This window comes from Rhineura floridana, chromosome 3 (genome assembly GCF_030035675.1).
Source record: "Rhineura floridana isolate rRhiFlo1 chromosome 3, rRhiFlo1.hap2, whole genome shotgun sequence".
Lineage (NCBI taxonomy): Eukaryota > Metazoa > Chordata > Lepidosauria > Squamata > Rhineuridae > Rhineura > Rhineura floridana.
In genome coordinates, this window is record NC_084482.1 from 93823474 (window position 1) to 93850246 (window position 26773).

The following is a 26773-nucleotide window of genomic DNA, read 5'->3' on the forward strand; positions in this document are numbered from 1 at the left end:
TACTTTTGTTTTGTCCTCACTCCCCAGTAAAACAAGAGTACACATACGCAGCACTCCACTGTATTACTCCAGCTGGCTAATATGTGTATTAAAATGCATGTCTGGAATTGCTGGCTACACCATTTCCTTCATTTTCAACAAAATTTGTTCATTAAAGAATCAGCACCTATATGACAAAATACTTAGGTTGCTGTTCATTTCATTTGATTTTAAATTTAATTGATTTTAAATTTAAAAGAAATTCTCAGGGTGGCTCATGACAATTATATAATACAGTAAGAATATATAGCACAACAGCTGTTTTGTGGGCAGATGCATTTTTGTCCCTGTGGGCAGCAAGTGCTCTTGGAGGGTTGCTCATGCTGCCTTCATCTGGGGAATAGGAAAGAGCGGTTTGGGAATATTTCACTCATCTTGGAGGTTATTTATATTTTTCATTTTTTGATGCTTCTAAAAATGTACTGAATTTGCAGCATCCTAGCTTCATATCACAGTGTCTGAATATGAGTGTAACTGGTGGTCTCAAATAACATTTAATATTCTGATTCAAATATATTACTCTTGGCAAATCCTTTTATAACCATGGCAGATTGAATTTAAAAAATTTCCTTGGCAAATAGGCAGTATGTAAGACAGCCCTAAGGATTTTAGTCACATATTCTTTACATTGTTTTAGAGAAGAAATTGTGTTCAGCATATGCAGATGTTTGAGTAAGAAATTTTTCAAACTTTGTTTCTCTGGATCATTTAGTAGCTTGCTTGCATGGTTTATTTCAGATAGTGTCTTTTAAGGACACTCTTCTCCCCCCCCTTTTTTTTTAAATACCAGTATTCAAGCTGTTCTAAACACTTGGGCAGTCAGAAGGTATTTTAGGATGATGTCAGGCTGAATAGTGGATGATGTAATGCCCCAAAGATATCTCACTTGATGAAGTGTTGAAAGTTTTAAACAACAAGCAAGATAAGAAAATTACAGGCTTCTGATGTCATGGGAGGCAGAAGTGGCCAATAGGATAATAGGCAGGGGAAACAGTCCTCATAATTAGGTCAGAATTGCATCCTAAACAAATAACCAGCTGAAAATCACCCTCTACTCCAGTACAAACACAGTTAAATTATGAAATAGGTGTATGCCTTAATCAGTAATTCAACTAAAACTTTAGCTCAGAATCAATTTTAATCAGTGGAGCTGATTAAAGTTGTGGGAGGGGGGGAGAGAAAATGCTATAGTTTGGGTGTGTTGGTAAATAATGACTGAAATTGGCAAATCTTTTGGGTTCGTGGCTTTGGATTCTTAAAAATAGCATTAACTCTTATAATGCTATGTTTGGTAGATGAGACCTGTATATATAAAAATATGATGGGTGGCTTCCAGTACACTATGGCTTAGTTAGCTTGACTGGTTCTGCAAGGGATATGTACACTTGCTGTTAGAAGAGCTGTTAAGACAGCTCTCGTTGTGAACTGTTAATAAAACATATACTATATGGTTGTATAGTATATACGATTTATATAATTTATCACCACTAGCAAGTAAGTGAACTCACATTTTCCTGTCTGCTGCATCTCCATGACCATTTGTAGCCTAAACATTCTAAGAACCATAAGAAGAGCCTGCTGGATCAGGCCAGTGGTCCATCCAGTCCACCATCCTGTTCTCACATTGCCCAACTAGATCCCTGTGGGAAGCTCGCAATCGGGGCCTGAGTCCCCTCCTTTGATTTCCAGAAACTGGTATTCAGATGCTCACTGCCTCCCGACAGTAGAGGTAGAACATAACCATCATGGGTAGTAGCCTTATCCTCCATGAATTTGTCTAAGTCTCTTTTAAAGCCATGCATGTCAGTAGCCATGACTGCCTCTTGTGGGAGTGGATTCCATAGTTTAATGATGCACTGTGTGAAGAAGTACTTCCTTTTGTCTGTCCTGAATCTTCCAACAATCAGTTTCACTGAATGTTCCTGAGTTCTGGCGTTATGGGAGAGGGAGAAAAACTTTACTCTATCCACTTTCTCTACACTATACATAATTTTATCATGCATTCTCTTACTAGCTTTTTCTCTAAACTAAAAAGCCCCAAATGCTGTAACCTTTCCTCATAGGGAAGTTGATTGTTTTGGTTGCCCTTTTCTGAAACTTTTCCAGCTCTACAGTATCCTTTCTGAGGTGAGGCGACTAGAATAGGACACGGTATTCCCAAGTGCAAATGCACCATAGATTTGTATAATGGCATTATGATATGAGAAGTTTTATTTTCAGTTCCTTTCTAGCATGATCCCTATAGTAGAATCTGCCTTTTTCACAGCTGCCACACATTGGGCCCACTTCTTCATCGAGCTGTCCACTACATCCCCAAGGTCTTATTTCTGGTCAGTCACTGCCAGTTCAGAACCAATGTGTGCATATGTGAATTTTTTTGACCCAACAAGTATCAGCTTTACATTTGTTTACATTGAATTGCATTTGCCATTTTCCTGCCCATTCACTCTGTTTGGAGAGGTCTTTTTAGAGCTCTTTGCAATCCCTGTTTGGTTTAATCACCCTGAATAATACAGTATCATCACCAAGCTTGTATACCTCACTGCTCACCCCTAACTCTAGGCTGTTGATGAACAATTTTAAAAGCACAGGTCCCAATACCAGTTCTTGGGGCACTCCACTTTCTATATCCCTCCATTGGGAGAACTGGCCATTTATTCCTGCTCTTTGCTTCCTGTTTCTTAACCAGTTCCTTATCCACAAGAAGACTTCTCCTCTTATCCCATGACTGCTAAGCGTATTCAGGAGATTTTGGTGAGGTACTTTGTTAAAAGCTTTTTGAAAGTCCACGTATACATTGTCAACTGGATCACCTGTATGTATATGCTTGTTGACACTCTCAAAGAACTCTAACAGATTAGTGAAACAGGACTTAGCCTTGCAGAAACCAGCAAGGCTGGTTATTCTATATAATTGGTTATTTTATTTTCAGCAATGCTTTCCACCAGTTTTCCCGGAACAGACATTAAGATAACCAGACTAAAATTTCCAAGATCCCCACTAGATCCCTTTTTAAAAAATGTGGGTTACTTTGGCCACTTTCCAGTCCTCAATTATGGAGGCTGCTCTTAAGGACAAATTACATATTTTTGTTAGAAGGTTAGCAATTTTAAAATTGAGTTCTTTGAGAACTGTCAGGTAGCTGCTATCCAGACCTTGCAATTTATCCGTTTTTATTTTGTCAATAAGACCTAGAACTTCATGGACTTCCCGGAAGGATCGCTCCGCCTGTGACTGCCTTTGAGACGAGCTCTCGTCTCAGAGGAAGCTTTTTCAGTTTTAAAACCAGTCAGAAGAGTTTTTTGACTGGTAAAAACTTTCTCCCAGGTAAGGGAGAAACGAAGAGATCATCCACAAAAGCTTCGTTGTGATTGTTGGGGACTGGAATTCATTAGGATCCCCTATGAACGAAGGTGCAGCCAGCAACGCCAGATGGAGCCAAGGAATTCAAGCAAGCTCAAACTGACTAAGCGAGACTTTTTTTTTCTTCAAAGAAAAACGGGTTTTAGCAGGCAAGCATCCTTCTGTCTATTTTTATCAATTGGACTAAGTTGTTACAGCAAAAGAGATCTGTTAAAGAATCAGCAATAAAGAATCCCTGGGTGAGTCATACTTTTCTCTTTTATATGTGGAATTAAGGAGGAAGAAAATCGAAACAGCCTATCTTTGGCTTTATAGCAAAAAGCTGACCTGGAATTGAGCATTATAAAGATACAAACGGATGAGGGATATCTAATCTGAAGAGAAAAATTTGATTTATATGAATATTTGAGAATTATATGTCTGGGACTATTTTGTCCGGTCTACTTTTTTTTGTGACGAATCTGCTTGTTCTCTATGCCACTAATTATTTTGATGCTGTGAACTAAATTTGTTTTACATTCTTGGACACATAAGAGATAAGGCAGTTTGTGCTGTCTAAGATGATGATCTCAACAGGTTCGGAATATTAACTTCCTTATTGCTGGGAAAAGAAGCAAATTATTCTTTGCTTGGGAATTGTGGCTATATTGGAAATTTGAAGGGTTTTTTCTTTGGCTTTAAGAATGACAATCAGAGAAGTGGCAGAGACCCTGGATGCACCTCTGGATATGTTTCAGAAGATAATGGATGAGATTAAGACAACTAAACAAGAACTGAGACAGGGAAGACAAGAGGTGGCAATTGAGTTTGGCAAAGTGAAACAGGAGCTGAAAGAAATAAAGGATTATATGAGAAAAGAAGCAGATGGGACCCAAGATATAATTGGACAAGCAATAGAAGATGAAAAAGAAATTAAAGGGAAGGAGCAAATTCTGGAGATTGGAACAGATATATCAAATGTGGAATTGGAAAAAGATTTGGACTTTATGGCCGTGATCGATATTAGAGACAAAGATTACTGTTTGGAATTTAATGCTGTTCCTGAAGAAACTGGTGAAGATATCAGAGATAAAGTTATTACTGTCTTGATAAAATTTCTGGACTGGAACAATTTGATGGAACTTGAAATAGAGAACATTTACAGAATTAATTTTAGATATGTGACAATGGAAAAATTTTCAAGAGATATGCTGGTGCATTTCGTAAAGAAGAGGAACAAAGACATGACCTTACAACAACATTTCAGTAATACATTCAGAATTGATTGCAAGGAAATATTTGTGATGAAGGAAATTCCCATCAGACTCTTACTATATGATTATGACAGCAAGATTAACATGTGTGCAAGGATGGCAGATGGATGATGGAATTAATACTGATAATAGAAGAATGGCTATTAAAATTACTGGACTTAGCTGACTTGATAGGGATGGATCAATTGACATGTATATCTGGAGAAAAACTGATGGATATATTTCTCAAGGAGCGGAACCTCTCTGACTTTTTGCGGATAGAACAAATTGATATGATATTAATGAGATTTGATGATTAATTAAGATAACTACTGGAGGAAAGTGATTTTGTAATATATTAAGGGACAGGTCTGTTATATACTATATACTTATAGCTGATCTGCGACAAATCGGAAGTCAATATTTTTTATTATATTAGTTATTAATTTGTTTTCCCTTTGTTTTGTTCTTTGAAACTTTGAATAAAAATTAATTAAAAAAAAAAAGACCTAGAACTTCATCTCATGTCACCACTGTTTGCTTTAGTTCTGCAGATTCCCTTCCTGCAATAGTTAGTTCAGGCACAGAGATCTGCCCTTTGTTTTATTCTGTGAAGACACATGTAAAGAATGCATTCAGCTTCTCTTCAATCTCCTTATCTTCTTTTAATCCATGTTTCCATTCCTTGTCATCCAAGAGTCCAACAGCCTCTCTAGCTGGTCTTCTGCTGTTAATATAAAGAATTTTTGTTGTTGGTCTTTATGTTTTTAGCAACATGCTCCTCAAATTCTTTTTTAGCAATCCCTTATTGTCGGCTTGCCTTTCTTTTGCCAAACCTTGTGTCTGTTTTTGTTATCCCTATTTGGAAAAGATTTCTATTTTCTAAGGAAGCCTTCTTGCCTAATAGTTTTTTTTACTCTGCTAGTTAACCACGCTGGCATCCTCTTGGCCCTGGTGATGCCTTTCCTGATCTGCAGTATACATTCCAGCTGACCTTTTACTTCATGGTTTTAAACCACTGTCTTGACTTTTCCTCTCCTTAAATTCTTCACCCTCCTCCAGTTAAGCTGGTTGCTGAAGGAAACATATCTCGCTATCTAGCAAACAGCTTTAATTTGCTAAATGGGTTCTCTAGCACATACAGGGTTAATACACCAGCTTAGGTCAGACATAATGGTGTCCCATAGAAGGTGTTAGCTTTCATTTTTAAAGCCAAAAAGCTGCTGCTGTATTTCTGATGCAAAATGCATGAACTTCTGTGAACATAAGGCATGCAGCAGTCTAAGGAGAGAGTGGGGCAGCTGTGCAAGAAACACCTAACACAAATAAGATGGAAAGCTGATGCTGTGTTATGTAGTTTGGACATATTAGCCAGGTAAATTTTACATTTTAATGCTTCCATGTGCAGGGTTTGGTGATCTTTCTTTTCTTGCTGTTTCAAACTCTCAGGGAAATTGAAAGGTCATACATTGAAGTGCAATGTATTATGTCATGTGAGGTTATTGAACCCTTTCAATGTTTTGTGAGCTCACAGATTCTCTTCTGTTTCAGCTGGAGGCTGAAGCTGTCTTCCGTGCTATCACCATTGCCAGCCAGACCAACTGCCCCTTGTATGTGACCAAAGTGATGAGCAAGAGTGCTGCTGACCTAATTTCACAAGCCAGAAAAAAAGGTGAGCAGCTGCATCCTCGTATTGTCAGGTCTACCTGTGTTACCTCACTCAAAAGGTTTGCCAAAATGCCTGTAGCTTCACAATGGCTTTATAAACAAAAAGTCTAAAAACAACGAGAATAGGGGTGGCTATCATGGCCCTCTCCAGATGTTGTGGACTACCACTCCTGTTAGCCCCAGCCAGCATAGGAGGGCCATAAATCAAGCACTCTTAAACTAGAAGAACAAAAACCAACAGCAAAGAAGCAGCTAATTAAAGTAAAACAAAAACATTAAAACTTTCCCTGATCCTCCTGAAAACTGCGAAGGATTGAGCCTGGCGGGAAGTGAATTCCACAGAGTGGGTGTTACTATCAGTCACCTGCTTATCTCAGAAGATGAGACTGTTGGAGCAGACCTCCTTTGACTATCTTCAAAGATGTGAGGTTATTTATTTATCACATTTATATTGCACCCGTTTACCATGGAGCTCAGGGTAGCACACGTGGTCCTTCTTTTCCCCTACCAAGTTTACCCTTACAACAATCCTGTAAGATATTGCCATGAAACTTACTGGGTGACCTAGGAGTGGTATTTTTTAAAACTATATTTATAACAACATCATCCCAATAATCTCAACAATAAGAAGATAGTCCAGTGCTCAAAAGTCCTCAATTTGTAAAGATTGAGATAGTTCATCATTCTAGCACATCCTCCATAAACTTCCATGAAAAGAAGGTAGTTGATAATTATGTTGTTGTTGTTTTGCAGCATAAATAATAAAGCTGTACCAAACTGTATGGAACTTTTCATCATATCCATTATTGTTTCTAGCATGTCTTGGGCTGGTCAGTTTTCCCATTATTGCCAAGAACCAGAGTTGTTGGAACCAGTTTTTAAACATATTCAGAGTTCATATTTTCCAGAACTTGGCTATAACTAGTTGTGCTTCTGTAAATAGTTCCTCAAGTTTCAGTGCACATTTTCCCCATCTTACAGTGATAACAACCCCACATTTGGGTCTGATACATTTGTCTGGGTTGTTATTAAACTAGCCTTTTAAATCTATATATGAATGAGCATGAGCACTACATGTGAAACTAGGTCCCTGACTCTCCACATCCCCTCCAGCATTTTCTTGGAGCTGAAAAAGGTACCCAAGTCAGGGTGAGTGGGGTTGGGTACCATTGGTGAACAATCTTCAATGACTGCTCTGTTACCCTAGCTGAGATGTACCAGAAAGGGGTTGAAGTCCACATTATTGACCACTTTGCTTAATTTATCTCTACACCTGTTGTTCTCTCAAATATGCTTTATGGAGTCCAAATCAGCTGTTGGGTTCCTGAGAGGCAACTTACATGTTTGTCTGTGTAAGAGCATGGATTCAAATATGTTTGTTGTACTCATGAAGTTTTGATAAAAGAGAAACTGCTGGACCTACAGCCAACTTTATCTCAAATCTCCCATTTTCCCCCCAATTTGTGGGGACAGATAATGGAGTCTCCCCTTTGTGAAAGTCCCAAATAGCAGAAAAATCCTCTTTCCCTTCCCTGCCTTGAGGGAATTTCTGCTGTGAAAAAAATAACACGTGTGGTAAAAAAGGTGTGAGTGCGGAAATTGAAGGGGCCAATTTTCTTGCCCTATTCCACACGTCTTGTCCACATCTTTAAGAAAAGGATTATCAAGTTTCCTCAACTGCTTTCAATTTATAAATCATGAATGGAATTCCTGATAAATGGTCCTTCAGTCAGGTCGGCCATTCCATCTGGACCCATGGCCAATCCAGGTCTTCCTGAACCAATGCCAGTAGAGCCCTCAAGTGGGCAGCATCATGATAAAATGGCAAATTCAGAATCCCCAGTCCTGCCTGCACAGTTTCCTTATAAAGAACCATATGTCGAAGCCTGGGCTTTTCCCCAGAGTGAATAAATGTATTCAACATCTTTTGCCATCTGCCTAGGGTGTCCACCTCAAGCTTTACTGGAATAACTTGAAAAAAGAACAGTAATTTGGGGAGTATAAACATTTTTTTTTTTTTCAATAATTTTTATTCAGATTTTCATAAAACATACAAGACAAAATCATAAAACATTCAAAGACAAAAAACAAAATCAAAAATAGTTAAACAAAAAGAAAAAAAGAAAGAAAAAAAAAAAACAAAAATAAAAATAAAGAGTAAAATATTGACTTCCCATTTGTCAAAGATCAAATCAGTTATAAGTCTATAATATATAACAATCCTGTCTCTTAAGTCATATTATAAAATCACTTTCCTCCAGTAGTTATCTTACTTAATCATCAAATCTCATAAACATTATTTTATTCTTTCCACAAAAAGTCAAAGAGAGGTTTCAATTCTTTAAGAAATATATCTATCAATTTTTTTTCCAGATAAGCATATCGATTAATCCATCTCATTACTAATTATGATAATCTTATTGTCATAACCATAGTCAAAATAAACATTTCAATTAATCCATCACATCAGAATCTGTTAGGTTCAATAATTTCAGTAGCCATTGTTCTATTATCTCTATTAGTTCCATTTTCCATCTTCCATCTTCAGTAGTCTTGTTAAGTCCAGTAATTTCAATATCCAATCTTCCATTATCAGTATTCCATAATAATCTTGCTGTCAAAGCCATAGTCATATAGTAAGAGTCTGATGGGGATTACCTCTATCCCAAATATTTTCTTGCCATCCATTCTGAATAGGTTGCTGAAATACTGCTGTAAAATCATATCTCTGTTCTTTTTTTCAAAATACACTGGGTCATCTCTTAAAAGTTTTTCCATTGTCACATGGCTGCAGTTAATTCCATAGATTTTCTCTATATTGGGCTCCATCACATCATTCCAGTCCAGAAGATTATCCATGCCATTGATAACTTTATCTCTAGAATCTTCATTCATTTCTTCAGAGATAACATTGAGTTCCAAACAATAGATTTTATTTCTAAAGTCCATAGACTCCAAATCTTGTTCCTGTTCCACGTTGGTTCCAATCTCCGGGATCTCCTCTCTCACAGGGACCCCTATTCCAGTCTCCAGGGTCACCTCTCTCACAGGGACCCCTGTTCCAATCTCCGGGGTCTCCTCTCTCACAGGGACCCCTTCCAGGGTCACCTCTCTCACAGGGACCCTTATATCTTTAATCTCCTGCTTCATTTTACTCAATTCAATTTTCATTATCTCAATCTCATCCATTATTTTCTGAAACATAGTTATTTCCAGATTTTCAGCCACTTTCTTAATTGCCATTTTAAAAGAAAAATATAGGAAAACCACTTCTTATTTCAGCAACAATTGGGTTAATACTCCAAACTTGGTGACATCACAGTATAAACAGAGCAGACAGCCTTATCTCTCCAATAGTTAAGTAAACAAAATGCAGTTCCCAGGATCGAAACAATTAATGGCAATCGTCAAGAAACAGATTCGTCAAAATAAAATAGACCAAAAAGAGAGTAGTCTCAAAACAGTATAATATTTTTCAAAATAAAAATCTGGAATAGAAATCCCTCTTCTGTGTATATCTTTAGAATGCAAATCCAGGACAGCTTTTTGCAACAAAAACAGAGATAAGCTATTAATTAGTGCGTAGCAGAGAGAAGTTATGGCTCCCCAGTGAGATGTCAAAAACTGATCAATCTGGCAAATCTCTTTTAAACAGCAACAATTTAAGTCAAGTAAAAGAAAAATATAGAAAGAAGGGTGCTTGCCTGTTAGTGCGTTCTCTCTTAGAAGATAAGGTGAACGTTCGCTTTATCAGATAGAGCTTGCTGTTAAAAATCCGTCCCACCTTCGTCGGCTGGACCTCGTCCCATAAATTAATGAGATCTGGTCGTCCCAACAAAAATAGGCTTTGAGGTTAATCTCTTCGTTTCTCCCTACCCGGGAGAAGTTTAATCAGTCAAAAAAAAAAGAAAAAACTGACTGATATATCTGAATAAGCTTCTTTTGAGGCAGGAGCCCGTCTCAAAAGCAGGCACAGGCTAAGTCACCCTTCCCGGAAGTCCCGGGAGTATAAACATTTTGACAGTGACTATTCTGCCAAGCCATGCTAAGGAAAGTTTTTTTTTCCATTCCAGGAATTTATTTCTAATTTCCTTAATTTATGGCCTGTAGTTTATTTTTTCTAATTGGCTTAATACTTCAGGAATCTCAACCCCCAGGTAAGTATATGAGTTGTGGTGTATCTTCAGACCTGCTAATTTCTGGATAAGGAAGACGTATTTAATATTTTGGATTTTGGAACATTTATCTGTAGCCCTGCCACTAGGTCGTACTCTGTTATCATCTGCATTATGACTGGAATCGTCAGCAAAGGGTTTGGAAGCATAAATGCAATGTCGCCTGCATGTGTTTTTAAATTGTTTTTCAATTGTGTTTTTCAATTGTTTTTTGTGTTTTAAAATTTGTATATTTGTTTTTAATTCCTGTAAACTGCCCAGAGAGCTTTGGCTATGGGGCGGTATATAAATGTAATAAATAAATAAATAAAGTAAATAAATAAATAAAGATTTGTTAAATGCCATTGGCCGTTATTAAGACCATATAACACCCTGTGTGCCTGTAGGGCCTTTGCTAATGGTTCCATTGGAAATGCAAAGAGTAGGGTGGTTCCCTTTGTAATTTAAAATCTGTAGCATCTTATCCATTAATATGAATCCACACCTTACTATCCTAATTCAACCTCACATGAAAGTCAATAAAATCATTTCCAATATTCATTATTTCTAAAACTTTGAATAAAAATTTCCATTTGAGTTTGTCAAATGCCTTGGTATATATTGCATTCAGCAGACTATGCTTAGGGTCAGAAATAAAGCCCCCCTGATCAGAGTGAATATATTTTGGGGCAGTAGTTGCAAGACATTCAATTAGAATAAATGTGAACTATTTAGAATTAACATTAATCAGTGAAATTTTTTGATAAGATTCCATAGCCTCCACATCATTAGGTTTTGGAAGTACAATAGTTCTGCTTTCCTTCTATGTATGGTATCAGCTCCCCAGACTTAATTCCGTTAAACATTCTAACTAAAAAGGCAACAGAAGGGTTCCTGATTCCTTATATAATTCCCTTTCATTCCCAGACAAAAATCCTCCAGCTTTATGAGCTGTTGCAAACCATGATCTGTATGAATTTTGCCTTGCTGAAGTTATGTATTCAATAAGTATGGATTCAGCCAGCTCCTGTATCTTTATCTGCTGAGCTTGGTCTGGGTCATCTTCATTTCACATTGCCCTTGTTGCCAAACTCCCAGATTCTGGTCAGTTTCACTTTCGTCTGACAGGTTTGTCCTCCATGTCAAATCCCAGGGCGTTCAGTAGAGATCTCGCCTCTTCATGAATAGAAGCAAGGTGTGTGGTCCCCTTATATGTTACAGTTATTTTAAAAGGGTGGTTCTATCAATATTTAATGCCTATTTTTGCAAGAAAGAGGTGTAAATTTTAAAGTTTCTGTGACAGTTGAGGGTGCATGCAATTAAGTCAGAGAAAATGAGTTCTTTCCCACACCACAATAGTGTCTCCTTTCTCCCTTGCCTTCTACATGAGTAAGTAAATTTGACAATTATTCCTCTGTCCCCAGTCTAGGCTTTGAGTAAGGGGCTCTGTGTATCCTGTCAATATCCCATGCTATAATATTTAGATGAGGGAACTTCTGGTTTATCCAAGTCACAAAGCAATCTGACATTTTGTTGGTGTGATATTTCAGCAAAACCTTTCACATGAATGTTCTGTCTACAGCTGAGATCCTTCTGATCTGCTAGCCTAAGCCATATTCTCCACTGTGCTAAAGACAGGGAATCTATGATGGAAGAATTTTTCAAACTCATTTCCATTGCTTTGTTACCTGTTGAAGAAATTGCCTTCACTTTATCAGCTCTAGTAGTGGTTCCAAAACTGTGGTCAGTAGGCCAGCAGTGGTTCGTGAGCTTCATTCAGGTGGTCTGTGGCATGTCTGCATCAAATATTCATACTGATTTTTAATTGCATTTTATTGCTTCTTTTGTTTCTTGTATTGTATTACAGTTTGAATTCTGTGTAATGCACATTATTGTACAATAAAATACAATAAAAGAAGTAATGAAAATATAATTCAAAATCATATAGCATCTGTCAGAGTGCATTACAATTGCTATAACATGAAGAAAAATAATTAAATGGTCCACCAAGGCCATGAACAATTTTCAAGTGTCTGTGGGGAGAAGTGTTTGGGAACTACTGAGCTATACTTTTTACATTATCCTTCAAAGGTCTCAGTGCTTTGTTCCATTCCTTAGAAAATTACTTCTGAAATTTATCCAAAATGTCTTCCTTACATAGTCTTTGCATTTTGAGTGCTGTTGGGTTTGTCTTCACTATCATCTGGACCCATGGATTGAGTCAGCTCGCAAACATCAAAATAAGTTCTCAGAGACAAATCTTCATAGAATAGTAGATTTGGAAGGAGCCTATAAGGTCATCAAGTTCAACCCCCTGCTCAATGCAGGAATCCAAATCAAAGCATTCCCAACAGATTGCTGTCCAGCTGCCTCTTGAATGCCTCCATGGTCGGAGAGCCCACTACCTCTCTAGGTAACTGGTTCCATTGTTGTATGGCGCTAAGAGTTAGGGAGTTTTTCCTGATGTCCAGTCGAAATCTGGCTCCCTGCAACTTGAGCCCATTATTCCATGTCCTGCACTCTGGGACGATCGAGAAGAGATCCCGGCCCTCGTCTATGTGAAGACTTTTCATGTACTTGAAGAGTGCTATCATATCTCCCCTCAGTCTTCTCCAGGCTGAACATGCCCAGTTCTTTCAGTCTCTCCTCATAGGGCTTTGTTTCCAGTCCCCTGATCATCCTTGTTGCCCTCCTCTGAACCTATTCCAGTTTGTCTGTATCCTTCTTGAAGTGCGGAGACCAGAACTGGAAGCAGTATTCAAGATGAGGCCAGACCAGTGCTGAATAGAGGGGAACTAGTACTTCACGCGATTTGGAAACTTTTCACTCTGTGGATTCCTTGTGACATATCTGTGTCAGGGTCGCTGTTAAATCTGACCAATTTTGGGATTTGGGGTGCATTTTATCTGGGTGAGGAGGAGAGTTCCTCTTAGCCTGCTATCTCTGTTGATGATATCACCTTTGGGCTAGTCATTTATAGGAGATTTGAACTTTGATTTCCTGAGTCCTAGTCTGACATTCTGATCGTTATATCACACTGAGAGACATTCCTTTTATGGTACCCTGGGTATAGCACTTTAAAGGTAATCTGATTTGTGTCTGTAAACAGACTAAAAGCCAGTGTGGTTCTTTAAGCAGAGGTGATAAATGCGGAGTAGGTGCTACCAACAAAAGCAGCTTTATGTCTAGTTCCCTGCTTCCCCTGCCCCTGATATGTATGATCCTTGTCCTTAACTTTTGTTGTTGTTTTCACCACCAGGTAATGTAGTGTTTGGCGAACCAATTGCAGCCAGTCTTGGAACAGATGGAACACACTATTGGAGCAAGAACTGGGCAAAGGCTGCTGCATTTGTGACCTCCCCTCCTCTGAGTCCAGATCAAACAACCCCTGATTATATCAACTCCTTACTGGCCAGGTTGGTATTAGCAAGAAAGGGAGAAACTCCCTCTTGCGACCATACTTAGAGAAATTGAATAAGGTGTTGTTGCTTTGAGCCAGGCAATAGCCAACCATATATGTATGTATGCATATGTATATTATTACTTTCTTTATTAAATTTATATCCTGCCCTTCCTCCCAGAAGGAGTAGGAAAGTTCCCAGTTGTGTGGTGTAGTCCACTGCTGCTCCCTAGTACCCAAATACTGTGTACATTGTTTTATTTGCTGGAGGATGCTGGGGAGTTGCCATAGCAACTACCCATTTGCATCTGGAATGGTTGCATAAAACGGCTTCCAAATTAGGATGATGGTGCTGAAAAAGAAGGAATCTTTACTCAAAAAATTAGATGTATGGAAAAACACAAAAGGAATGGGGCATTTAGTACTGGGGGATATTTAGCTGAACTCCATGTTGTACTAGTGAGCATTCATCAGCTAGAAATGTGGTTTTATGTCTGGAAACAGCTGAACTTTCAGAATATATGTGTTGGTGCGTGACTTGAAGATTGAATAGCTAGGTGTGAGTTGGATTAGAACTGACCAGCCTGGAAAAATACTTTCATAATACACATGAAGTGGCCCAGTCCTAGAGAAAAGGAACCAGGCCTGTTTCTGTTAAACTCCATGCTCAATACTATTTTGGGTACAGTCCTCAGGAAGATTGCATGATGAGAGTCTGCTTCTGTCTGTTTTCAGTAGAACAAATTTGACTGACAAAAATCTCTTGGTGCAGTAAAGCAGACATATGGCACCAAATTATTAAGAGGAGATGGAGATTATCATTGGATTAGGACTTTGGTTCAGAGGCCCACACTGAGGCCACGAGGCTCAGAGTCTCTTTGAACCAGAAAATCAGACAGAGGGTCCATCTGGAAGCCAAACAATCTCTCTAGTTTCCTTCTTAGTGTTTAGAAAAGGCTTTAAGGTCCCTCCCCCTTTTCTTTCTTAATTACCGTGCATCCTTTCAACTGAGTCGCTGGCAGCTAGCAGACGTCAGGGAGCAGGAAGCTTCCATGGAATTCTTTGCACAGTCTCTGGTATGATTGTTAGGCCATGATCATTGTTTGTTGCTGCCCTCTAGAGTCACAACAGTGCAATGGTTAAAACATTGTTTCTTTGCTGCCCTTCCCTACAGTGTAGCAATTCCAACATACACAACATTTCAGTGTGTGTTTCACAATATGTTCTGAAATCTGGATGCCTTTCCAAAAAAAGATTCTAGGTGTGGCTGAAGTCAGGAATAATAAACCCTTCATGGTGTTGGTCTTTTCCAAGAAGAAGATAAAACAAGAAGCTGCTTGTTTTTAGGTAGCCAACCAGTTTGGTTTCTCCCTTGCCCCTTAATGTTTTTGACATACTGTGTTACAGGAGGAGGGAAAAAGCAATCTTGGGCACTACTACTTACTTGCAAAGTTCTTTCATATGTGTTTTTTCTAGCTACAATTCTACTCCTTTGTTTCTGTTATTGCTGTTGCTACAGATAATGGAAACTCTTAACGAGCAAGTTATAGATAAAAGCATTCTTGTGTAAGTGGACCAAAGGTTGGGCTCACAAATACTTTTTGTTTTTCTCTGCGCTAGTGGTGACCTCCAAGTCTCGGGAAGTGCACACTGTACATTCAGTACAGCGCAGAAGGCAATTGGAAAAGACAACTTCACAGCAATCCCAGAGGGGACGAATGGTATTGAGGAACGGATGTCTGTTATCTGGGACAAAGCAGTGGTAAGAAAGGATGATGGGGAAGGGAGATAGATTTTTTTTATTCAGTTTATTAGTCACTTGTCCCACAGACGTCTCCAAGCTACTTACAAAAAAGAACATACAAAAGAACATACAGGAAAAAAAGAACAAAACATTACAATGAAAGTCATACAATAACTAAAAACACAGAAGCCTAAACTTCAGCAACAAAAATATACCATAAATAGAAAGCAGATTCATCGTATTCAGTGCTTGGGAGAAAATTTTTCCCTGGCACTGGGAATTTGTTAAACTAGCACAGGTGGAACTCATTGGGAATGCAATTCACAATGTTTAGCTGCAACTTAAAAGGCCTCCTCTCCCTTGTTGCCACCCTCCAAACCTCCTTCAGAGGAAGCATCCAGATGAAGATGAAGGGTCTGGGTGAATGTGTGTTAGGTTCATGTCAGGAGAAGCACTCTGAAAGATTTGGGGCTTATATTTGACCTTACGGTAACGTTACTAGGTGGCCTGCTCTTTTAATAATACTGGGTTTGTTCAGAATAAAGGAAAGTGAGTTATTTTGCTATTGGGGATGAGAACAAAGCATACTCTGGAGGTGTAGCAGGCCAATAAATGCCTGCATTTTTTCCATTCCACATTCCTCCTCCTCCTCCCTGTGACATCCTGCTGAATTGAAATATCTGACTGTTCCTGCCTTAGGATTGCTTTAGATAATTACTGCAATCAGTGTCTTTCTGGGTGTGCAGATTATGTTGGACTACAGCCCCCATCATTCCTGTCCATTGGCCATGCTTACTGAGGAAGATGGAGGTTGTAGTCCAACAAAATTTGGGAATGCAAGATTGAAGAAGGCTGGTCTGGACTCTGAATGAAATTTTACATAGTATCTAGAGGTGTAATATGTTGCCAGGTAACAACTATTTAAGCACATCAATATTACAAAAAGATGTGGCCTAAGTTTGTTTCTAGGTGAAAATGTTAATTTGTGTGGTTTTTTTACTTCTTTTTTTTAAAAAAATTGTACAGATGTCATCTTTAAGACCTTGAGAATTAATTAGAACTGGTTCCTGACAAGAGGGTTTTATGCATAAACCAAATGGAAACTTCGACGCAGCTGCTTGAAATGCTGTCTAGCGTGCAATATGGTTTAAATGCTGCTGCACTATAAAATCTCTGTTTTATCTGCCATCCCTTCCTTTTCATGATTCATACCTAACAGGCTACAGGAAAAATGGATGAAAACCAGTTTGTGGCTGTCACAAGCACCAATGCTGCCAAGATCTTCAACATGTACCCAAGAAAGGGGAGAATTGCTATTGGATCAGACAGTGACCTTGTCATATGGGATCCTGATGCAGTGAAAATTGTATCTGCTAAAAGCCATCAGTCAGTAAGTCTTTTGCTGGGCAGGGAGACATGAATCAATCATCTAAAAGGTTGAGAATAGCTGTTTAACATATTGCCACTAGTGAACTGGCCACTGAGAATTTGAATTGGCAATTCATCTGTCAAATGTTACTTCAGTATTTTGAAGCTTTCCCCTTTGTCTTGTGGCACGTAAAACACTCAGCTGATGTGACTTTGGAAAGAGCAGATTAAGTAATACTAAATAAAGTGTTGAACATTCTCTTACTTGTTTTTTAAGGAGGTTCCAGTTTGCCAGAGGGGGTGGGGTAGGATTGTCTCAAGCCTATAACTTTATGTAGGCAAAATTCTCATTATATTTTTAGTACTTGTTTTTCTGCGCCGTTTAACTGGGTGGATTGATTTAAATAAATTATTTAAAAAATGATTTATATGAGCAAGAAAAAAGGCCAGTTTAAATCATTTATTTCAATCATGTTTCCCATTGGCTGCTTCATATATTTCCTAACCAATGGTGCAGTGTTAACTATTAAGGTATGTTAATATACAGCCAAATAGAGTATTATTTCTATTGTTTAATTTGGGTCTTGAATCTCACACTTGTTACACTGTATACATTTTACAGGCTTTTCTTTTTTACCTATAGAGTGAATGTCTTTAAAATATGCCTTCGTTTATAGGGATATTTTTTTTTGCATCTTCTACACACTTCATATGTAACACTAAGCTTAGCCATGGTTTAGCGTGAATGGGCAGGTTCTTAGTGAGAAAATTGCAGCTGAATCCTGAATGTCTGAACCCAGGCTCATGGTTTATCTTGCTTCAGACAAACCATGACCTGTAGCTCATGGTTCGTCTGGGGAAGATAAACCATGGGCCTGGATTTGGATGTAATGCTAAGTCAAACCAAACTCTCAGCAGCATGAATGCAACAGAATAAAGTCAAGCAAAACGGCCACAGTCGTCTCCCTTGAAACCAACGCATTTGCTTGTGTGCACTAAGTCCTGGTTTGGCTTAGCATTGCATGCAAACTGAACTATTATCTATACTTTACAGGCTTTTTTTAACTTATAGAGGCAAGTATTTAAAATATTCCCTTATAGAAACTTTCTTACAACCAGTTACAGTGACAGTTTATGAAGCATGGGGCTATAGGAACCTGAGCACTGACAACTTTGTGTTCCCTTCTTTCCAGGTTGCTTCTTTCTGTTTCATTCTGCCTTAGGCCACCTCCATACTCACAAAAACAAAGTAGCAAACAAAAATGAAATGCATTTCATTTTTTAAAAAAATGTTTATCCACCCTACAGTTTAGGCTATGGGGACAAAGTGCTGATCTCCTGGTTGGTCCTGAATCTTCATGTGTTTTCATCTTTTAACCCAAAGCCTGTCTCAGTTCATGTGTTTCCCAATGTGGGCCTGCTGTATGTTTTCAAAGGTGCGCAGTTCCTCCTGCTGCTGTGGCCTTAATCTCCTTCCACTGCAAAGTCCATCCCCTCTTTCCTTCCTAGCTCTTTACCCCATAAAGCTATGAAGTTTCATAGATTGTATATGGAATCTAGACATTGACTTAGATGGGCTAGCGGCTTGATGCGTAATGAGTCTGACTCCAATGTGTCGTAGGCAGCGGAGTACAACATCTTTGAAGGAATGGAGCTGCGTGGAGCTCCCTTGGTTGTCATATGCCAGGGGAAGATAATGCTGGAAGATGGTAACCTTCATGTGACACAGGGGACAGGACGTTTCATTCCCGTCACACCTTTCTCTGACTATGTCTACAAGCGTATCAAAGCAAGGAGGAAGGTAAGATGGAAAGCCTGGGACACAGGGTTTTAAGAAAGATGTCCCATCCTTTAGGAGCCCCTTCTCATGCTGCTTCTATGCCATGGGGACTCCTGCAGCCATACTATGAAGATACCACCAGAAACCCTGGGTCACATGGGAGTAGGCAGCATTACCCAAGTTTGTGGGAGGAATCATGCTTATGTGGGGTATAGCTGTAATGTGGGCTCCTCTTGGGTGTTAGGCCTTCATGGATAGAAAGAGCCATATTGTGGTTTCTGCACATGAGAAGAGACCTTTTCTTTGTATCACCAATGTGAAATGCATAGCTGGCTACACTTTCTTCCTCAGGGAGCTTCTCCTTATTCCCTTCTTCATGTTGTCTTGCTTAGTAGCATACTTTTACCACAGTTATGAGACTAAAATCTGTGGATTATAACGTATGTGAATAAGCAGGCAGATTACACCTGCCCTTTGGTTCATTTTGGATGGGGGAGATGGTGATAGAGACGTCTGTGAAGGCCTTTTCATTGACAGTTGAGAAGCTTCTACTATTCACAGTGAAAGCCAGGCTCCCTTCGAAGGCCTAACATTGCTTGTCTTTCTTGCCTCTGACAGATGGCTGAGATGCATGCAGTGCCAAGAGGCATGTATGATGGGCCTGTGTTTGACTTGACCACTACACCTAAAGGGGGCACTCCTGCAGGCTCTACTCGGGGATCCCCTACAAGGCAGACACCCCCTGTAAGGAATCTTCACCAGTCTGGATTTAGCTTATCTGGTAAGCATGAGAAGATGGTGTACTGACTGCAGCACCTCTAGGCAGAAGGCAAGGCAAAAGGTGCCACTGGAATTTAGTGCAGTGCTACATTGAAATCATCTTCACCTAGTTGGCAGGGCTGAGATTGGTAGAGGATGTTCTGTGGAAGGAGGGGAAGGGCTGTGTCCCTTCATTCCATATGCATATTGTGGTTTTTGGCATCATTTATATGATAAGATCACTGTTGGATTTCATACCCTAACTTTTGTATCAATCTGTTAAGATTATCAGTGACCCCAAACAGTAGGAAAAACAAGCCACACTAATGTGCCACTACTTACTGCAGAATGGGTGACTGCCACCTGCTTGCTATATGATTTACCCCGACTCTCCCATTTGGTGAACATAGACATTTCTAGAGCTCACTAGTTGTATTGCTGCAAAAACAAATTTCTAATATATGGTAATTGACAAGAAAATGGCCTTCATAGCAAGTCTTTTGCCATGTGACTATTTCATTGCCCTGTGAAGAAAACCGTCTAACTTCCTTTTCCTACTCTTTGTCCTCCTCATCTTGTGTGTGCACTGCAGGTACCCAGATTGATGAAGGTATTCGCTCAGCAAGCAAGCGCATAGTTGCACCCCCGGGAGGCCGTTCCAATATAACATCTCTGAGTTAAACACCCACTAATTGGGAGGGGGGGGAAGAGAAGGGGGAAACTGTTATTTGAGAAAACTAAGCAATGGTACCTTGATATTTAAGAAGGAAAGACCAACGAAAAAGCGTTCAGATTTTAAAGAATCAATAAGCCTCAAGCCTTATGTTTCATAAATGCTACTCGCTACCTAGCTTTAAAAAATATTGCGGGTTTTCTTTTTTGTTTATGCATAGCCTTAATATTTTCCCTTTTTTTTACATGCATGCAAATCTGACAGGTGACTAAGTTAAGAGTATGTAATTGTACATGGTGAGTGCTTGTGTGATGACACATTGTAAGCAGGGAATTGGAGAAAGATGGGAAACTAATGACATGAGCTGTTAGACCGTTTCCTTGGGCAGAATCAACCAAGGAGTTTTAGTGTTGGGGAAGGGTGGGGGTGGAAGGTGGTGGGCAGGGTAGTGGGAGGTGGATGGGGAAGGGGGGAAACCAAGTAGCTCTGTGTATTGTGTCCATGTTCTTCTGTTTCCACTCAATTCCGACAAGACATAAGTTGCCTCAGAGCGTTACATGAAGCCATTGGAAAACTCAGCCGTCTTTGTAATGGCTCTGTTGTATCACCTCTTCCTGTTAGAGATTTTATTACTTCGTACATTTTATTGAATAAAAAATTGAAAGGCATTTTTTTCTCATTGACTTGCCGTGTGACAATTTCTTCTCTATCTCTTAATATTAGTTTCCACTCCTTTGGTGTGTGTGTGGGGGGGGGAGAGGGGGAGGGGGGGAGGGTAGGGGGAGAAAGAATACAGCCCACATGTTGAAACACAAACTGGTTCGTGATCTGCCCAAGGAAGTTGTAGCATCTCCTCTTGTAAGGGCTGTGACTGATTTCTGATCTACACTGTAACGTATGGACGAGTGAGGCAAAGGTGGTGCCATTCAGGGCTTTTTGAATCTGCAGCACTGCTGAAGTTAGTGGTGATATGGCTTTGAAGGTAGGCAAATATATTCCTTCACATCCCACATGTAAGTCCTCAGTGCCATTCACTACCATGGATTGGCAACTGTGGAACCTGCATGGGCTGTACATTCCACACTTTGGTAGTTGCTCATAGAAAATGTATTTGATTTTATAAAGCATCTACTTTATTCACTCAGTTCAGTACACAATAGGGATGGAATCCTCTCTTACGTTTTGTTTTTAAGTGTGGCCCCCTAGTGGTCTTCAATGATCTGGTTCCTTTTTCCTCCAATATCTTTTCATTTTTCCGATCTCCAATAATTGTTTTTGCTTTGCAGAGAATTATCGCTATTATAATCGCTATTTATTCACGAGGCTCCACTGGTATCTATCTTTATTCTGAACTCTGTAATTATTGCCTGTTTACATTCTTTTTCAAGTGCATTGCAGAGCAGATTAAGGCAGATAATCAGTCTGTGTCTTCCTCCCTGCTGCTTGCAAACAACACCTCATTCCCCCCTGCTGCTTTCTGTCTGTCAGTTACAATCAACATTTCATTGACATCAGTGAAGGGCAACACACATTTGAAGAGCTCACACAGAAAGTAGATCGATAAAAGTATCATTTCACACTCCATGATTTCAAAGCGCATTTTTTAAAAAAGAATCAGGAAAAAAAGAATGAATTGGAAACTAGGCATGGATAGCTGCTACTTCAAAATTCTCTCCGCAAAATTAGAGAATATCAGAAATAATCATTAATCCGATGGCAAATCTGATTCTTGCAGAAACAGAGCCCACAAAGCACCAAATTGAGACCACAGAATACTGCTGTCTGGACATATATTTATTTACACTAAATTATTTACTTTTAGACAATCTATATATTATTTTTAAAAAAGTTTTGTCAAACATGAAATAGGAATCTCATAGATTTCATAAGTAGGTATCATAAATAAACATCTGTCAGAAGTGAGCTCAAGATTCTTCAATCTGGGCTATCATAATCATGAACAATCATGTTGGATCAAACCAACTAATCCACCTTTTGAAAGACCCTGCCATTCTAAAAGAGTTTATAATAAAGTTTACCTATGCAAGAAACAGCAGTAAAGGACTATTTCATTTCAAATGTTTTTGTGAATTATAGGAGGCCCAACAGATCTGATATGTGAGACCTGTGCGTTTTTGAACTGTATCATATACCTGGCATAGCAGAAAACAGCAAAGAGCAGTTTTGTTGTTCAAATAGATAATGTTGTCGGTGTGTGCGTATAGAGATCATACAAGTAGGAAATTCTTGAGACGCATAGAACAGTAAATGAGCCAGGCCAGGCAAGTTTCTTGTAAGAGTCTTTACTGACAAAATCCTAAACACAGTTCTCTCACTCCAAACTACTTTCTTCCCCCACACCAGAGCTTCTGCAAGTACCTCCTTATCTACTTGCCAGCCTGCTGCTGACCTTGGCAAACCTGGCGCTCTGTTCTGCTCTGCTTAACCCGTTTATTGCAGGTTTCCTTCTTTCCCTAAAAATCCCTGTCTGTGAGTCTCATAGCTTGCTTTACTGAACAACAGCCCCCACCTGAGACTCACAGATTACAAAACTACATGTTCATTTATACAATATACATTTCCATTCCATAATTCTTGCAATACACATCGGTACATGGTTCCTTACAGTATTTATTTACATTTCAGGTTTTGTTTCTTTATTCATACAAGTTTTACAGAGTTTTGTTAACTTTATTTGATAACACTCATTTATATTTCATTCTTCAATACAGTATTTCCACATGAGATCCATTGTTTCTTTGTCTATTGGACCTTCTTTTTCCCATTCTACAGGATATTCATCTGTCTCATCATTCTTTTGTGTAACGTTAAATGTGAATCTATGAGGTGGTTTTCCTTTCGTTTTTCTTTCTGACCGTCTAACAGTATCTATTTCCATTTCTTCCTCACTCTCAATTTTACTTGGTCCTGCACCTGTGTCTGCACTTGTTCCTGCACTAGTACCTGGCACCTCTTTATCTTGCATTGCCATGTCTTCACTCCTCAGTCTTTTTACAGTACGTTTGCCACTTTGAATTAAGTCTGTCAATGCGGTTCTTAATGGTATTTGATGCCCAAAAGGAACATCTGCTGCTTCCTGCTTGCTTGCACTATCAAGTATTACTGTTTGACTGTCTCTCCAAGGTTTATCTATTACCTTTATGCTTCTACTTAACACTACTTGTTTCTCAGGCAACCAAATTCTATAATATGAATTCTGAAATCCCAAAATACGACCTGCCTGAGCTCTTGAAGCTAATTTACCATGTCTTTTCTGCTTTGACACATGCACCCAGCATTTTGCTCCAAAACGCTCTATGTGTTTTACCCTGGGTTTTCTTCCAGTCAGTTTCTCATATGGAGACATGCCTATTACTCTGTGCACAAGGCGGTTCTGAATGTAAGCAGTGTATAGAATACATTCACCCCAATAGGTGTTATTCATATCTGCATCAGCCAGCATGGCTCTCATTGAATCCTGCAGTGACCGGTTCCTCCTCTCTGCAGTTCCGTTGGAGGATGGGCTGAAGGGAGCAGTGAGACCTTGTATTATTCCCTTCTTTTCCAAATATGTTTTAAATGAATTACTGGTAAATTCCCCACCTTGATCTGATTTGATATTTTTGATAACAACCCCATATTGTGTCTCTGTCCTCTGTATAAATGCCTTTAATTTATCTTCTGCTTCACTTTTCTTTTTCAATAAGAATACATGTGTGAATCTGGAAAAATCATCTACAATCACTAAATAGAATCTTGCTCCACCTTTTGAGCACTGGAAAGGTCCAGCCAAATCCACATGTATGAGCTGATAGGGTTTAGTGGTAGTACTTTCACAGCTCTTATTTACAGGAGTCACAGTCATTTTTGTTTTATAGCATACCTCACATTCATCCACATGCTCACAATGCGTTAGTTCCAAATCTTGACTATGCTTTGGAGTATTTTTCACCTTCTCAAAATGTGCGTGCCCTAATTTTCTGTGCCATTCATGTATACAGTTTTCGTGTTTGTTTTTATTTACTCCTATCCAGGCACACGTGGGTTTATCAAGCTTGCTCTCTACCATAAACATTTGGTTCTGTAATTTCCCTTGCATACAGATTTCACCATCTTTTCTCACAAAACATCTATCCCCTTCAAATGTAATTTTACAACCTATTTGAGCTAGTTTTCGTACTGATAGAATGTTATATTTTAAACCAGAAACTAATAACACATCTGTCAATATAGTTCCCAAATTACTTAACTTGAGCGTGCCTCTTGCAATCGCGTCCTGAGTCGATCCGTCAGCCAGATAAATCTTCTCCTGCACTGGCTTTGATGTGTAAAATAAACTAGAGTCTGTGATCAGGCAATTAGACGCCCCGCTGTCTAACAGCCATTTAGAGTTAATTAGTTTATTGTCCTCCTTAGTAATAAAGTTCACGCTTGTTCTCTGATGTCCAAAGTCCCTGTTATTTCTCTTCTTACTTAAACAATGTCTCTGTATATGTCCTCGGGACCCACAAAAATAACATATTTTATTCTCTTGCCTGTTTCTTTGATATTGATGTTGTTGTACAGCCTCAGTCTCTTTTAATTCAGTCTTCTTATTCTCTTGTCTCCTATTCCATTCTTGTTGAAGTTTTTGTTCTACAAAGTCCAAATTTAAATTTCCGTCTGGTAAAGTTTCTAAGCTCGAGACCATTACATCCCATTTTCGATCTAATGAAGATAACAGTATATAGACCATCTGAATGTCACTATGATGCACTCCTCTTTCTTGAAGTTCAGCAAATAATCTACGAAATTCAGCCAGATGCTCTGTCATAGTCACTTCATCTGTAAAACGCATCTGATAAAGTTTCCGCGCTAAACACAGCCGGCTCCCTGCGGTTTGCTGCACATGAGCGGCCCTTAGCTTCTCCCACATGTGATTAGCTGTCGGCTCATTACTCACCAGCAACAGTTGAGAATCAGACAGCCCCAGAGTAATAAAAGCCTTCGCTTTCTCATCTTTCTTCGTCCACGCTGCTGAAGGAGCTGCCGGAGGGGGGTTTTCTACGACATCATTCAAATCTTCTTTAATCAGAACTGCTCTCATTCTCCATTTCCAGCTGGAGTAGTTTACAGCATTCAGTCTCTCCATCGGCATCCCGGATGACAGGTTTACAGCCATGTTGTCCACTCTTACTTGCCTCTTTCTTGCACTTTCTTTTCTCTGCAGCAACGTCACTCGAACCCCTTACTTTGTATGATAAGCTGGGCCCATAACCCCTGTCGGTGTGTGCGTATAGAGATCATACAAGTAGGAAATTCTTGAGACGCATAGAACAGTAAATGAGCCAGGCCAGGCAAGTTTCTTGTAAGAGTCTTTACTGACAAAATCCTAAACACAGTTCTCTCACTCCAAACTACTTTCTTCCCCCACACCAGAGCTTCTGCAAGTACCTCCTTATCTACTTGCCAGCCAGCTGCTGACCTTGGCAAACCTGGCGCTCTGTTCTGCTCTGCTTAACCCGTTTATTGCAGGTTTCCTTCTTTCCCTAAAAATCCCTGTCTGTGAGTCTCATAGCTTGCTTTACTGAACAACAAATGTTGCACCATGTTAGCTGATAGAATGCAAATGTGGAATCTGCCTAGTTTTATGAGAACTAACCACATGATGTGGAGTGTTAGTTCAGCAAAATCTGGTCCTCCCCTGAAATAAATACCAACAGCATGTCCACAATCAGCTGGAGCTATAACCTAAAATCATTGCTGTATCTTAAAATTTTACATTTTGTAATGTGTGCTGTTGAAGTGTGGGATGGGTTAAGGTATCTCATCCCAGCCTACCTACTGTGCCACATTAGGTCTGTACAATTTTTCAATGGGCAGCCAGACTGCTTCTTTTCCAAGCAGGCAGGCAGGCTCACTTGGGGAGGGACAAGTTGGCTTGCCTCCAATACAGTTTAAAGGCACTTCTTGTCATGGCGGGGGCAGACCCCCATCTACCCCGTGGACTACTTGCCACCTTCATGCAGCAAGCTATATCCCTCTGGCAGACAGGGTTGAAAGGGTTACTGCAATACTGTGTTAACCCACTGCTAATCTCTTATTGGCAACATCCGCAGGTTGCAAGAATCAAACCAGGAGTTAAGTTTGTTTTTTTATTTATTTTGCATGGTTAGCTCATGTCATATATGTCACGATCAGGATGATGTGCACTAAAAATATAAATTCACTTTATTTGCATTGTTATAGAAGAGAGACGGTACAATTCTGGGGTTTAACATACTCTGCAAATGCAATGCTAAATCTGTTCCTGGAGTGTAGCTATTCATACAGCAAGTGGAAGATCACAAAACAAAATGCTTCTCTGCTTTTCCACATGGATAAAACCCTTGTACATAGAAAGCTAGATATCAAAGTAGCTTCCCTTAATTGCTTGATCAGCAAAAATGGTAGTAGATGAGTGAACTCTGCTATGAAATTCATGGGGTGACCTTGACCCCTTGTTTTATCCTCATAATAAAGGTAAATAAATTAGAGGAACCCCATTTACACAGCTTATTAGTATTTGTCTTTGTGCAATGCACTAAAATGCTTAAGAGGTCTTTATTTGCATT

The 26773-nt window shown here is 39.3% G+C and overlaps 1 protein-coding gene across 3 annotated transcripts in view; it reads left to right on the plus strand.

Annotated features, from left to right (window-relative positions):
• Positions 1-20616, plus strand: part of DPYSL3 (dihydropyrimidinase like 3) — a 122175-nt gene extending 101559 nt beyond the window's left edge. For all 3 annotated transcript variants that reach the window (XM_061616932.1, XM_061616934.1, XM_061616933.1), the window contains exons 8-14: positions 6186-6306; positions 13716-13872; positions 15477-15618; positions 16820-16990; positions 18590-18769; positions 19367-19529; positions 20100-20616. In XM_061616932.1, coding sequence (XP_061472916.1) covers positions 6186-6306; positions 13716-13872; positions 15477-15618; positions 16820-16990; positions 18590-18769; positions 19367-19529; positions 20100-20188 — 1023 coding nt within the window. In that variant the 3' untranslated portion in view covers positions 20189-20616. The remainder of the gene's footprint in view (positions 1-6185; positions 6307-13715; positions 13873-15476; positions 15619-16819; positions 16991-18589; positions 18770-19366; positions 19530-20099) is intronic.
• Positions 20617-26773: the final 6157 nt, after the last annotated feature.